At 39.9% G+C, this 16,611-nt stretch overlaps 1 protein-coding gene across 1 annotated transcript; it reads right to left on the bottom strand.

Annotated features, from left to right (window-relative positions):
- Positions 1 to 10,212: 10,212 nt before the first annotated feature.
- Positions 10,213 to 15,344, bottom strand: LOC139453697 (uncharacterized). The gene is made up of 8 exons (XM_071235173.1): positions 15,101 to 15,344; positions 14,055 to 14,213; positions 13,727 to 13,949; positions 13,161 to 13,313; positions 11,972 to 12,030; positions 11,165 to 11,335; positions 10,680 to 10,834; positions 10,213 to 10,389 (listed from the first exon to the last, which is right to left on the bottom strand). The coding sequence occupies exons 1-8, from the start codon at positions 15,342 to 15,344 to the stop codon at positions 10,213 to 10,215; spliced, it is 1,341 nt and encodes a 446-aa protein (XP_071091274.1).
- Positions 15,345 to 16,611: the final 1,267 nt, after the last annotated feature.

Here is a 16,611-nt window from a genome sequence, read left to right as displayed (position 1 = left end):
GCTTGATGCGTCGGTATGTGTACTCGAAAATGGAAATTCGAAGATGTGCCTATTGTATATGAAACGATAATTTAATGAGGATTATAAAAGGAAGAGGCTTTGAGGAATATTCTAGCAATCGAACCGGGTCTAAGGCGTGATGAACGATATAGTTACTGTAACAAAATTACCATTACCAACATTAATAGTTTAAGATATATGTTACATGAAAGCTTTGAAATCGGTTATTTCGTGAAATATTTGATGGAACTCAATTGCTATTTTAGTTAATCATCTCAGCAATGTACAGTTTGGTTCACCCGGGAAAGACGAGATCAATCAAAAGTGCCGACTGAAATGAGTATCGGATGGCTACACTATACCCTTGAACCTTGTTCATAAGACTTTCTTTTGTGTTTTTATTATGATGGTACGGTAGTCATCGGGGCTGCCGATAAACCCATACGATTTTTTAAAGAATTAAAACTTAATCTTAATCTTAAGTAAAAACGTTTGCTTGGTCAGTTTGGAATAATATATTCTCAAGCGAATATGACATATCTTTATCATAGATGTACAATTGTCCAAAAAGTAAGAAAATGTGAGACTGTCACAGCGACCCCAAGGCAGAGATCGCTACTCTTGTTGTCAACAAGTGTTATGTCTGGTCTAGAGGAAATTATTAACATACTAACGTTGTGTCGCTGCAGTATTGGTACTGGTATACAACAAAACGAACTTCAGTATGTTCCTTATTCAATCATAATCGGTTTGCAAAGAAGGATCTTATTATCCATATATTTTAATATATGATGCTCAATTTTAGTTTTTGATTACAGACTTTCTTTAGCTTATTAAAGCTGGAAACAGTTGCCAAATGTCAAGAGACGAAACAGTAAGTGTAGGTTCGAATGCCGGACAGGACTCAATCCCACAAAAGTACGAGAATCTGTACTTTACTAAGAAAGTGTTATCCCAAATATAACATTTGTAACGAAACAGTATACTTACCAAAATGTGAACTGAGTGTCAAGATGAAACACTCTTCGTCAACTGATGGTTCCGGACAGAATCTTCAGCCCTTATATACACGTCAAATGAGCAAGAACTGAAGACACATCACGTGAGGGGCGTATTGCTTGTGTAAACTCTAACGTCACAGTGAAATTCGGTGTAGTTCTATTATCTATCAAGCTATTATTCAATAGAAGTAACAAATACTCTTGCTGGCCACTCGAGAAGAACCGTGTCAGTAGGGCATGGCGGTACTCCGTTGACACATTACGTCTTCTCTGAAACAAGACAAAATAGTAACACGTGTTTAATGGAATGAAAGTAAGGTTACACCTGGAATGTAAAATTCCGCTTGATCTAAGTGTAATTGTCTTGTCAGCATTGAACGAAACTGTTATACAGAGTGCGACCGAGGCGCCAGGTATAGCTTTGTCTTGATGATGATTTTTAACACAATGTACCAACGTGACGTCTGAATGACCCACGTCGTGACCCAGGCGTTGGCGTGCCGATTCACATGGCGGTTTACATTTGGCGACACAGTCTTATGGTACTGAGAATGAAAGGCCATTTAGCAATATATGGCCATGATGTCAGAATGACATATTAATACAATGTTATTTTAGAAACAGTAACACGGCGATGCTGAAGTGTTTCTCTAACAGAACACATGTAATATTCTGGCGTATTTCAAGTCATAATTCGAGACGAATTTCTTGTATTCATTTCCGGTAATAATGAGTTAATAATTGCACCATGGCGATAGAATTGACACAGAGGAGGCGTAAGTATATATGCATGTCCATACTCTTATACCCTTTCTTGATATTTTTCAGATTATATGTTGCAACAAATTGATGCATAACATGGCGGTGAGGTGAGGTAAAATGGGGTTTAACGTCTCGTCCAAGATTTATTGAACATATATAGCGACGTTCATGTACGTGTGTGTGTCTGTGTGGCTGCGTGTACCAGTCCGAACTGATGCCGATTTGAGTCCGATTAGAAACCATGCCACAGATTAACATGAACACCCCATTCAGACACAGTATACTGACTCCAAGCAGACCAGTCCTTGTTTTAGCCCCTTAATGCCGAGCGCCGCACTGGTTAACAACAATTTCCATCTTTTAACGTCTTTTGGTATGACGCGGCCGGGGATCGAACCCCGGACCTTCCGTTCTCCGGGCGGACGCTCTACCACTAGAACACGGAGGCGGTTTCCAGAGTGAATATATTTTTTTGTTGGTTGTTTAACGCCGCCTTCTGCAATATTCCAGCTACATGACGGCAGTCTGTAAATAATCGAGTCTTGACCAGACAATCCAGTGATTGACATCGTGAGCATCGATCTACGCAATTGGGATACAGTGATATGCATCGCAAGAGGCGACTTACGGGATCGGATTGTCACGTAATTCTCCATTTGGACTTGTACCATATGTTAAACTTTTCAGGTGAACAATTGACATGTCCTTGCATGTGTTTGTTTCGGATGCCACCGCTGGGGCAAGATATGATCACCATTTCGCAAACACCTGGTATAATCGTATGAAAGTGATTCATTAACACGTGTGCTTGTATAGTTGGAAAGGTACAATGGACTCAGCTTTTAGCAGATATTTCCTGTGATCATGGAAATGGGGTTCAGCAGTCGCTATGTGGCTGGAATTATGCCGATGCGACGTTATAGTTTAACTCACTCACTCACTCACTTATAAACACTATATATAACTCACCATACTCACATAACACCTTTCATTGGTAACAATGTTATATGTGCGTCTTGTCAATAATGATTTCCTAAGGTTTTAGGAAGTTCTTGCGTATTCAGTTAACTACGGTTATAACGAACACGCTTATAACGAACTGACGGTTAAAACGAACTTACTTTTTTGGTCCCGACTATTTGCTGTAGTTATGCTATATATATATGCTTATAACGAACTACGGTTATAACGAACTAAAATTAGTAGTCCCTCTGAGTTCGTTATAACCGTAGTTTACTGTAGTACGAAAAGGTTAGTTTATTCATGCTATTCTTAAAATACATTGGTATGTACTTTAAGTTCATTCTCTTATTTGAACTTGAGTCACATTCGAAACCATACTTTTTAAATGAGGAAATGAAAATCAGTGTAACACTACATAAAACTACATGCCAAAAGCAAAGGTGCCCAGTGACTGACATGTCTTGTAAGTTTCAACCAAACAGCTCAGTGATTTACATGTCTTGTAAGTTTCAACCAAACAGGTCAGTGATGTACATGTCTTGTAAGTTTCAACCAAACAGGTCAGTGATGTACATGTCTTGTAAGTTTCAACCAAACAGTTCAGTGATTTACATGTCTTGTAAGTTTCAACCAAACCACTCAGTGATTTACATGTCTTGTAAGTTTCAACCAAACAGCTCAGTGATTTACATGTCTTGTAAGTTTCAACCAAACAGGTCAGTGATTTACATGTCTTGCCGCAAGACTATACTGACATGACATATAAATTTAAACCAAGTCAAGTGAACGACAAGCCTTACTGTAAGATTAAACCAAACGGGCCTGATGCTTGACATTCCTTCGTCAAAGTTCGAAACAAAAAGGGTCAAATGACTGGTTTACCTTTTTTAAAGTTTGGGTCCAAAATCCCTTTGTCCAACCTGTTTATTTTCTGAGATATTCATTTTGTCAAAATGTGGCATTTGCTCCTTTGGGCAGATTACATTACTGTTCTGACACATTCATCTTTGATTTGACACAAAAGTGAGTGAGTTTGGTTTTAATCCATATATTTCGGTTACAGAAAACTACGTTCATAACGAACTCAGGGACTACTACTGTTAGTTCGTTATAACAGGGACCAAAAAAGTAAGTTTGTTATAACCGTCAGTTCGTTATAAGCGTGTTCGTTATAACTTGAGTTTACTGTATAAGAAGACATGTCAGCTTGATGTGAAACCCACTCGACCTCTTTAAGTTGAGACCGAGGGAATATAATCAGGTCAAACCAAACTCGAACCCACAGTCAAAGGTTTCCACAACGTCTATGGGATGCAGCCTTCGGTAAGATACTCGATAGAATGGTTTTCTTATACATGTGGTGTTTGTAAACCTGATCGTTACGTAAGATGTAAACAAAGTAATGCTTCAAACAAGAGCGTCACCTGGTTGTATCCCCTAAAGTATTTCTCGTTCTAAAGGATTGCAACAGGTAAGTCACGTACAACCGTGCACCAACGCCTACAACAGTCACACACCTACAGGGCAAGAGTCTCCTATTGTTGTCTGGCTATCCAGGACAGTAACGTACACCCAGGGCAAGAGCAACACTTCCTGGAACCTATCCCTAACTGAGCGAATGAGACAAATAGCCTTATATTTAGTTGTTGAAATCGGCAAGGTTATGGTGGTTTGTTGCGCAGGGTAGTGTGGCTGATTATATGTAAACGTACTATCTTTCTGGTCGTCGATCAGTAAAACTGACGTTCTTCCAGATCTGGGCGGGAAATATCATTCTGGGTAAAACGCCAGTGTCTTCTCTCATGCATGCATACCATATCCTTTGGGGGTAAGTTTTTAATATTTGATGCTCATCTTTATGCTAAAATATCGTAAATGTATTTTGTATGCACCCATACCTGTAAACTTTTATAGGAAATTCTACTGCCTCATGGTATGAAACACGTATAAAATACTTTTCCAGAACAGTGACATCCTACAACAATCTATGAATTTACCTTAGTGTCTATTACATCCTTTTTAATCACCTTTTAATGATCGGCCAATTGATCAATGATGACTGAAACATGTATCCGCCATAGGTTCATTAACAACTGCCGAAATCTCCCCCATCACGTTTGTCGTGTTGGCCAATTTGAAGTCGCGTACTTGATGTAAATCTGTTACGACGTGCTGTCAATGTGACCGAGTTACTGAGGTAGTTCTGAACAGACCTTTTTCATCTGATGGTGATATTCTTTGAATACATGTCTTGTGTCAGATATTTCTGATGTCACCTCTCTTTTTGAGGAACTTAATCCGCGATACAGCTGCCAGTGTTAACATGAAGTCACACGTACTAAATATAATTGTGTACAGATCTAGGGCTACATCCTTTGGGGTAAAACATATTTACTCCGACGTTCATATAGTTTGGACCTTACCCTATATGAAGATTCATACTCCAATGAACACACACAAAGTGAAAGTAAAGCATTGTGATGTAATTTCATTGCAGCAATATCTACAGTGTACAGGATTTTTGCCACTTTTATCAACGAGTGTTGATATATTTGATATCAAAAGACACTCGGGTGAGATTTTATTTATCATCCAACATCATTCTTTCAACTTTTTCAATTTGTAGACAGTAATTAGCAGTGTCTTCAGTGTAAAAAGTACTGCAAACAGCTTCAGTAGCAGAGCCATTAGTGATGTCATTTTATTGTGACGTCATGGTAACCAGTGACATCACAATGGTCTGCAAAGCATTGTGATGTAATTTCATTGCAGCGATATCTACAGTGTAGATATCGCTTGATCTCATCCAAGCGATATATCCTGTGGGAGCCAGTTTTGGATGATAAAGTAACTTAGCTGCATACCGTGAACTGTTAGTACCAGACGCCATCATATTTTCTACTCGGCCAATACTGATCATGTGACGAGTCAGTATTCGAGGTCAGTGTCAGTCACATGATTTGCGGGTCACATTGAAATGTATTGTTTCGTCACATGGTACGAAATAACCAATGGAACTGCAAGAATCTTACTAGTGGTTTTACAATAGCATATACTCTACAAAGCAAAAGTGTTTTACATACTAATGCCTTCGGTTAGTAATATTGTGTGTTTAAACGGTGCCTATTACAAACCGCTGAATGTTTTTTCGCAATTCATATCTTCATTTTGTCCAAAATAACCACTCCATTTCTCCTTGAGGCGTATACATGTAACTATAAAAGATATAGTATATTGAACGATAACAAATAAATAACTACATACAGATTATAGAAACCATTGTAAGTTTTATCTAGCACCATGTTTATATTCCTTCCTTGCATTGCACCGGGATACCGTGGACTTTTTTGATAGAGTGTTACAAAAACATGCGGAATATTCTATGTTGTGATAGCACAGTGTGGAACTTTTCAGTAGCTAGTTAGACGGTTTATAAGGGGAAATGAGCGTGCCTCTCGTATCTTAACATATTTAATTACATCAAGACCAACTTTCGTGTGAAGATAACTCATCAAGCCGGATTCCATGGCTAGGCCGTCTCGGAAGCTTGACCATTGTCGTCGCTGGGTGAAATAATTTTGCTATCAACACTGTTTTTTTAAATTTAATACTGACCACTACCATCATATTATATACTGCCATTGAACAGACAACCACTCTATTGTGTACTGCCATTGTAATTGTTGTGTTGTAATTTGTGCTGTTTTGTAAACCCATTCTATTTTGCAATACAATTGTCAATAATACACCATTTGTTGTTTGTTGGTTGGTTTCACCCTACGTTCTTTTACGTATCGTTATCTTGGTTTACATACTGTTACTTTCAATTTGGGAATCGACACGTAACAAAATCTATGCCTAACGATTAGAATGGCAAACAACTCTCCACAAGACTGTATGAGAAGGGGGATGACTTTAACTTTCCAATGGTCAACTTTCCCTTCATGTCGAGCAATATCCCAGCAGCTCCAGCTTTTGGTGTCGACATTCCACAACTTTAATGGTACAATCGGGCATGCTCTTTCAACGAAGGTTCACGGCCTCAGTTAGGTTTTCTAAATGTTTTATGGTAGGCAAGTGGAGGACATTTCCAATTTGGACGCATCTGTGACAAAAATGTTGATCAATTGCAATTCCCAATTTTCAGGTGAACAATTGACATGCCTTTGCATGTGTTTGCAGGCTCACCGGCAACACACCTGTATACATACATTTGACAAAACTATACGCAAAATGTGCATAACATATTACAATGACAGCTGATTTAGCATATGTAATAGATTATCATAGCAATGCGCTTCATGATGTTATCAACGTTAACTGTGTGGTCGCACTGATAATATTAGCAAGTCTTTCCATATGTGTTGTTTTACCCAAGCCATGGGGACGGAGACAATAACTTAGAGATTAAGGCGTTTGCTAATCACGCCGAGGACTCAGGTCCAATTCCCCACATGGGCACACATTGAGAAGCCCATTTCTTGTGACATTGCTGGAATATTGCTAAAAGAGAGTAAAAACACACTCCCTCACTCACAGCGGTGTTTATCAAATAACGACATGCAAGTACATATGCATGCAGATTTGAGACAAAATACAGGTTGATCATAAATCAAATGTCAAAAGGGATATTTACGGACAACAGTATCATGACATTCACGCTGTAACATCTCTAGCTGTAACACCATATACTAGTCTACTCAAAACAGTTTAAAGAGCACCCACAATTATAAAACTGTGTTTTGCAAGACAGTCAGCCATCACTGATTAACCACAGTCATATGAACAAAATCGGATGTTGTTTAACTTCGTTTGAATCGTATATATTTAGATATTAACCTTATTTATTTTGAGAAAATTGACATGAACCGCCATGCGCTGACGGCGTGATGGTCACATAAAATACATTAATAGGGCCATAAATCAGTCAATTACTTTTTATGCAGAAATCCTTGGATTGTTTTAAAATCACCTACGTCTATGTTAACGTATGGGAGCTACGATCACCTTTGAGCTGCGATCGCTTTGTAGAACGGACTCCAGGATTAACACGGCGTATCAGCTCAATGTGGGAGACCTAAACTAACCCAGCACATCGACGTTTACCACTTGGTGAAACCCAAGAGAACAGTATGGCAGAACTAGGGCGTTATCATAAACTCAGGAGTAAATGATCCTGGCATGACAAAGGGACGCAACTCTGCACAGATAATTACTGCGTCTTAGCTCACTGGGATTACCAATCCCACGTTGCTGTCGACAATGGAGTGGTTTACTCAGGTTAGTTATAATTGCACCGAAGCGCCATAAAATACAGACACAAGCTGCACACTGATATTGATAGTACTCAAGGATATGGCTTTGCGCAATCAGATGCCAGGATATATACTCGTCTGAAACAGTAAGGATGACCCGGTTCTTTCATATTTCCATGGTTCATTTGTCATGTCAAGACATATTAATTTGTATAGTAATATGAAAGAATCGGGTGATCCATAACAATATCTCTGTTTTTTAGTAGAATATATCTCTAAAATGTATACGCATACATGAAAGCTTTGATCCTCGATTATCCATGGATTTACCTCCATTCTATTATCAAAAATACGCTGGATTCGCCACGGATTTGAATCTGACTGAAAAGGAAGCTATGGCAGCGAATAGGTCCAAGGTATGTGAGGTGAGGTGAGGTAAGGTGAAATGGGATTTAACGTCACGTCCACGATCATTGCACTAATGTTGCGACGTACATGCACGTGTGTGTGTGTGTGTGCGTGCGCGCGCGTGTGTGTGTGTGTGTGTGTGTGTGTGTGTGTGTGTGTGTGTGTGTGTGTGTGTGTGTGTGTGTGTGTGTGTGTGTGTGTGTGTGTGTGATTTATAGTTCTAGCACAATGAGATACCATGCCGCAGTTTAAACTGAATACCCCACTCAGACACAGTTTACTGACAGTATATAGCCGACCACTCCTTGTTTTAGCCCCTTAATGTCGAGCGCCAGGCAGGGTAACAACAAGTACCATCTTTTAACGTATTTTGGTATGACGCGACCGGGGATCGAACCCGGACCTTCCTCTCTCCGGGCGGCACTCTACCTCTAGACCACGGAGGCGGTCTTCCAAGGTATGTCTCATAATAGAACAGAGATACATATATGATACCGGGTTATCCGTTATCGACTCATGGTCGGGTGATTGCACTTTGTGACCTCGCTGATTGTAAGTAGTCCTGATACGACGCCATGGATAGATGTTCATGCTGTCAGTCACTGGTTAAATGTATATCTGAAATATTGTTGACTGTGGCGAAAACAATAGTCAGTGGCTCAATACTCTAACCCTGTTCTATATGTTATTCAATCTGATGGTTGTATTGATTCTAGTAACGTAAACCATATGCGCGTGTGCCGTAATTTGATATGTTTGTGAGGAGTTCCACCGGTGAGGCAGGAGATGCTCACCTTTTCATGAACACCTGGTATCATCACTATTCGATAGTGATTCATAAACACATGCTCATGATACAGTCGCAATCATACAATGGACTCACCTTTAACCGAGTTTTCTTATCATTATCGAAAAGTTTTGAAATGCATTTGGAAAAATACCTATATAATGAAGACCCGTTAATCCACAATCATAGTCACAGGCATTGTCACAGTAACGTTGCGTGTATTGATTAAAGCGTCCGGATTAAGGATGTTCCACTGAACAGGTGTGGTGGTAATTATGACATAAGTAAGCGTTGGTGTAACACCTGAGCAGCTATGGAAGGCGGTTATGTAACTCTAGAGACATAATTTGGTAGATGATACAAAATGTGATACGCGTGAATCCTTGTCTCACGAGCGCCAAGGAAGACCGAGTTACTCCCCTTTGACCACGAAGTATACAGGAAACATCGCGTGAATGATTTTACCTCAATGAGTGGGACTAGATGAAGACAATCCTTTTTATTGAGCAAATCATACCTATGGCAATACACAGTTTGTTACGTGCCTAGTTTTATTTCATTGTTGCTCAATATCACCGATATGAAGGCAAAGGTGTGTGTGTGTGTGTGTGTGTGTGTGTGTGTGTGTGTGTGTGTGTGTGTGTGTGTGTGTGTGTGTGTGTGTGAGTGTGTGTGTGTGTGTTGGGGGTGGGGGGGGTGGGGGAGGATTGTTACATTTCATCAATATTCGAGCTATATGACGGCGACCAGTAATGACACAAATTCAGTTTTTGACATTATATGTTTTATTGATTAAACAACACATATATATATTTAAACGTTATAAACATACATAACGAAAACAACATTTAATCAATCAAAATATGTAACAATAAATCATAAAACAAGTCTCTCCCAAACAACATATTCGTTCGAAAACGAGCTACGAAGATCTGTGGACTATTTGGAAGGGGACATGCACCGAACCAAGAAGATTTACCCAAAGTAATATGTAAGAAAGGTCTGGCAAGTTAGTGCCATGTGTTAGTTTCTGGCTTCAACCAAGCACTATATCCTTCCTTCGGGTCCTCAGCACCCGGAGGGATTCTCCAGACTGCCCGATGTCGTACAGTCCAATGACACCAATGCTTTCACACGGAATGTTCTCCACTTGTCCAATCACCACCATCTCTCCAGAAGACAGCGGACACATAACACCACCGCCTGAGTCACCCTGACAATAAAGATAATGATATTTAGATAAACTCCACATAGAGACGTAAAGAACTGTATTGTGTGTGAAAACACAACACATCATTGTGCGAGTCGTTTCAAGCTCTAAAATCAATATCGTAACACATTGCAACCTTACTTGCCCCACACGTGCATTTGTTAATTCTTATATATCTTCTTTATATCAACAAGGCTAACATGCAATGTTTTGTCATATTATTGTCTGCTATTTTCGTGAGAGAGACGATCAAATAACATCAGGTTGACGTTAAAATATTAATCACAACTCACTGCACAGGTGGATGAGCCAGCGCCGAAGAAACAGTTATACACGATAGCAGGGTTGAAGAGAACTGACTGGTCAGACGACCTGATGAAAGCAGCGCAATCTTCTGTAGGCTGCAGATTTGACACATTCATGTAGGAGAAAGAGGCTGGCCCATTGCCTGAAAACATTCAAACACAAATAACAAATTTCTACAGGAAACATAAAGCAATTCCTTGGTAATTAGGAGAGACATATATCAATCTTGATCCATCACTGCAACAAGCGATGGTGGCTTGGTGGTCCAAGCGCCGACATTACTGTCCCTCAACCATGTAAGGATACGCCGATCCTTACTCTATGTCCTTACTCATGGGTATAACCACAATACCAAATGATCCTCTTTGGGGTTTCCTCAAAGCTGAAACGCCGTGATATAACTGTAATTATGTTAAAGCGACGTTAAATCCAACACACTCACTCACTCCGCCCTTGTAAAGATACAACATACCACTATTGCTGTTGTATCCACCCGCGGCTACAACACAGCTGTTGATGTCTAGTTGGTTCAGCATTCTGTTCTCGTACGTGCACGCTATTCCAGGACAGGTGTCGGCGGACAGCGGCTCATTTAGTGTTATTTCATAGGGCCCACCAGGACGTAGACTTTCAAGCTGAGATTCTTAAAAGGAAAATCATACTTCATTTAAGGTAGCAATGCGCTTGAGTTATAATTACTGGTCATTCATCAATCCTGGCCCTGGGTCCAAACAAAGACGATTTCAGCACAACGACTCTAGCAAGTCTGTGTTGAATAATAACAGTTGGGTGCATTGCAGTCTCTTCAGAAAACTAATACAGGAATATATATCCAATTTACAACATCCACGTCATGATAATGCTCACAACACCATAAACACATGGTCAATCGTCTAGTGCTTAATGTTTCTTTGAACGAAAGTTTATGTACGATCTCACGCTCGTAGAGTTTGGGATAGACTCTTGTGCTAATTTGACATTACTACACATGTCGTTAAAGAGATAATTGAGATATTCAAGGAATAGTTCTATTGATAAAGAACTACCTTGTTACAATGACTGCAATTATACAATAAAGTTGTATATCCATAGAACTATATCCCTTGTTCATCACACCAACTTCTAAATTCCACTTAAAGACGTTAATTGAGATTCAGTTGGAAATTAAACGACAGACATATTTCCTTGAATCATAAGGCATCAAGAGTCCATTATACAGTTCCGTCTATATCATAAGCACAGTATTTCCAAAGCATAAGCAAACTCCACGTGAACTCACCACTTAGAGCTTGGACTCTCTCTAAGGGGCGTCCACTTGATGGATCAGTCAACACTAGTCTGAAACAGAGACATTGCAATGTTTTTCTTTCTTTTGTTGTTAGTTTGTTGTTTACCGCCGCACTATATATCCCAGCTATATGACGGCGGTCTCCAAATAACTGAGTCTGGGCCAGACAATCAAGTGACTGACATTATGAGCATCGAAAAAACGCAATTGGGATACGATGACATGCATCAACCAAATCAGCGAGCCTGACCACCCGATCCCGTTAGTTGCCTTTTACGACAAGAATAGTCGCCTTTTACGACAAGACATGAGTTGCTGAAGACCTATTCTACCCCGGCTCTTCATGGGTCTATGAGGTATGTATTCATTGTCATTAAAACAGGTTGGATACTTACTTTGTACATCATTTGCAAACCTGCCTATGAGATATCATGTAAGATGTGCATACTGCATAATTGTTTGGTTTGTTTGTTGTTTAAAGCCACCATTAGAAATATCTTAGCTACATGACGGCGGTCTGTAAATAATCGAGTGTGGAACACGATCTCGTTAGTTGCCTCTTAGAACAAGGATAGTCGACTTTTACGGCAAGCATGGGTTGCTGAAAACCTAGTATTCTAATCAGGATGTCGATGTCACGAGGTGACATTTAGGTAGAACATACGGACACCCCAGCATACTGCACAGTGAAGGTATGCATAAGTTGAACATAGATCTGTAGTGCAGGATCACAAGAGCCAAATGCAAAATACTATATAACTAGTAGAAATAATCTTTCATGATGCGCCAAACTGATTACATATTATTTGGACGATTCTGGCCAAGAAATGTTTCCATAGATTATTGCCTGTTCGGTAGTATAAACAAATGGGTACAAGTATTCATTATTGTGATTTTAGATGAAGCTGTGATTTCCTGACCGATTTTCATGTACTGAATTTATTGATTATATTTTCTTTTCCTGGTCGTTTTGCTCTTGGTACTATTGAAGAAAATGTCCGGCCTACAATTTAAGCTGACAGAACAGTTGCTGTATGGAATTGGTTATTTGCTGATCTTGTCATACATAATCTAAGCATTTAACGGTGCCTAAAGCTGTTTGTGATACAGGCATAAAAGGACATTATTTCAGATACATATGAGAGTTTTTCAAAGAGATGTAGATGTGTTTATCACTTACGGTTCAATGAGAAGCTGGGCACAGTTGTTGGGGATTGAGACTGTAGTGCTTGATGTGACTATACCAGAACACAATGTGACGCCTCTTGGTGATTTTAGAGTGACAACACCGGGATATGTTGTGCAGTTGTTCACGGGTCGTCCGTTCATGATCCTGACAATGTTGGACACGGTTGTTACTCCCCGTGGACAGTCTAAGAATGAAAATGAATAGACAATAAGCAACCAAAAATGTATTCTAGAAAACTGGCACCTCTATTGAAAGGTTGTCTTCAACGCTGCTTTAAGCCCAAGGACTTGCCACAGCGGTTCAGAGTTTAATACCTTTGATGAAACCCATACTGAAGATCGTGGCTCATTATCCGGATAATTCTGTAATCCACGAAAGCAGACCCTGGCAGGACCGAAAGAACCTACTTTGTACATTAGAGAGGTGAATCACTGGGTCAGTGTTTAATGCTTTCATTTGACATTGAGCTTTAACTATAGGATTGAAAGTATACAGTGTACGTACATCTTGTTCTCACGGCTGTTGCCACCGTCGTCGCTGTGGTTGATGTGGTTGGCGTAGTGGATGTGGTTGCCGTTGTTGATGTCGTAGGAGTAGTGGATGTCGTTGGTGTAGTTGCAGATGTTGTAGTTGCAGATGTTGTAGTTGCAGATGTTGTAGTTGCAGATGTTGTAGTTGCAGATGTTGTTGTAGCAGATGTTGTTGTAGCAGATGTTGTTGTAGCAGATGTAGTGGTCGCAGACGTCGTAGTCGCAGCCGTTGTAGTCGCAGCTGTCGTAGCTGCAGCCGTTGTTGTTGTAGTGGTGGTAGTAGTCGTTGTGGTTGTAGTTGTAGTTGGTGTGGTGGTTGTCGTTGTGGTCGTTGTTGTAGTAGTGGTGGTTGTACTTGTAGTAGTCGTTGTTGTTGTGGTTGTAGTAGCGGCAGCAGTCGTAGCATGTGAACACGATGCGTGGTATGAGGTACAGAGACACTGTACGTTGCAAGAATGGTACCAGTAGTTGCCAGGATAATAAGGCATAGTATTGAAAAAGAAGATGTTATTTCCTGAAACGAAACATGAACGCGTTAGTTATTGAACCAAACAACTCTCAAAACCCAAACAGTCAATTACAGTAGCGAAAAATACTGTGTTCACATGTTTCACTCAAACTTATGCCAACGTCATATATAATGTTAAGTTGCTTCTCCAGCCAGTTGAAATATGTACCAATGCTTCCAAATTTGACGGGGGAAAATAAATACTGTACCAGCAGGCTTGATCTAACTGATCAGGTAAAGTTCTATACATCAGAACATTTTTGTTACTGTAACAAAGTTCTATATCACTACTAATGATGTGGATCAGACGATACGTATGTTCGTCTGTTTTTTGTAAACTTTGTTAAAACATGTCCACCTATGTTAATAATCGAGTATGGAACAGACATACAGGTGATTGATGTTACGAGAAATTGCAACGACCCTGGACTAGGAAAACCATTGACTGAAAATACGGGCAATAATCCATGACAATGTGTGACCTGGCTGATTGTGGGCCATCATACCCTGGGTTGTTAAACGTGCAATCATTCACTGGTCGACAATCCCAGATGGTCCAGATGCCACCGTGATAAAGCTGGAATATTGATGACTGAGACATAAAATAACATTCATTCCCTTGCCGGTATTCAGTTATCGGCCCCTTGAAGATCTGGGGTAGAGGTGGTCTTCAACAACCCAAGGAGGCGGCTATGCTTGTCGTAGGATGACACCAACGGGATCGGGTGGTCAGGCTCGCTGACTTGGTTGATGCATGTCATCGTATCCCAATTGCGTAAATTGATGCTCATGATGTCAATAACTGGATTGTCTTATTGTGTGCGGCGTTAAACAACAAACAAACAATTCTTAGATTTTGGTCCGTGTCTGTCCACACAACGCTCCATACTCACGTGTTTTGCTTGACCTGTTCTTGGACCTGTATTTCTTTTGGTATCTTCTGTAGTAACGGCAGCCGGCGATGTGGTTGGAACAGCAATGACCAGTGCTGTCCAACCAACACGATCGGAGGTCCCTGGTCAGCTTCCTTTCATCGAGTGCCATCAGAAATGTCCGTTGTTTGAAGTTTAAGCTTCTGTCTCTGGCTCTGGCCCCGACAACGTACACACACATCGCCAGTAGTAGCAGATATTTCATCTTGCTGGTAACCGCGATGAAAATGATTGCATACAATTTATCCACAATGACATCATATGATGAAAAAATATCAGCATTTGTTGTATATTCTATATCATCCATTTGCATGCCATAATCATTTCGTTTGAATAACAAAGATATTTCATGCTTCATAAGATAAATATGTGAGTGAGTGAGTGAGTGAGTATGGTTTTACGCCGCTTTTCAATTTTTTAGCAATATCACGGCGGGGAACACTAGAAATGGGCTTCACACATTGTACCCATGTCGGGAACCGAACCCAAGTCTTCGGCGTGACGAGCGAACGCTTTAACCACTCGGCTACCCGACAGCCCCAGATAAATATGTAATATTGAATACGTGTACATACACAACCCAGCAAAAGAAATTATACATTTGAAACTTGAATTTGGGCACCAAATTACAAGCGTTGTTAAAACGTTACTAGCCTGAAAAAAGTCGTCGCAAGAATTAATACCCGCATCGAATGCATCATCACCTGGTTTCATCACTGATTTTCAGTGGTCCATTTAATATGATTTTTCACAGACATTTTTTTCAGTTAAGTAAAGCGACAAAACTTTTTCCATGGCCACAAGGAATTTCTGCTAAAAGATAACAAAGTGTTACGCTTACCGAATGTTACAGTTCTGATGTCAGCCTCTGTTAGAATATTGTTGAATCTTCGTAAGCTTCTTATATACACCATCTTTTTAACACATTACGTGACATAATAACATGTCCGTTTCCATGCATTTAATTTCAGCTCTCTTTCTTCTTAACTGTTTCAATTATATTTTCAACAAAACGCACAAAGGTTCTTTGTCTGCGAATTCAGTGAGTTTAAATATTGTTTCCGCCGTCTTAATTCTGCGAACACTTTAGTTGGCGTCAGACAGCACGTTGTCATAGCTGTTCCTGTGTGTCTATTGTATAAGTCATGAATGCTACGAGGTCACTCTTAACAGGTCTGAAACAGTACTACACCAGAAACATATGTAATTCCACATGAGTAAATTATTTCAAAAGTCTGAACACTGTAAATAGACAATTTCATATTTTCAGCACTCAGTGTCACAAGCACTTCTATAAGAAACACCCATAATTAAGGACCTTATTGTATATATTATACCAAATACAAAATCAACACAATGTATTTGTCAACCGGACATGTGACCATGGGAAAAAGCAGAGTTGTCATGCTTGTGTCGGAAACTATCTATTGTTCTCAGGCACGTATTTCATGTACACAACAGGATGACTACAC

This window comes from Haliotis cracherodii, unplaced genomic scaffold (genome assembly GCF_022045235.1).
Source record: "Haliotis cracherodii isolate W230 unplaced genomic scaffold, xgHalCrac1.p SCAF_10, whole genome shotgun sequence".
Classification (NCBI taxonomy): Eukaryota; Metazoa; Mollusca; class Gastropoda; order Lepetellida; family Haliotidae; genus Haliotis; species Haliotis cracherodii.
Note: the sequence above shows the minus strand (reverse complement) of the source record. Positions and strands in the feature narration are given on the sequence as shown.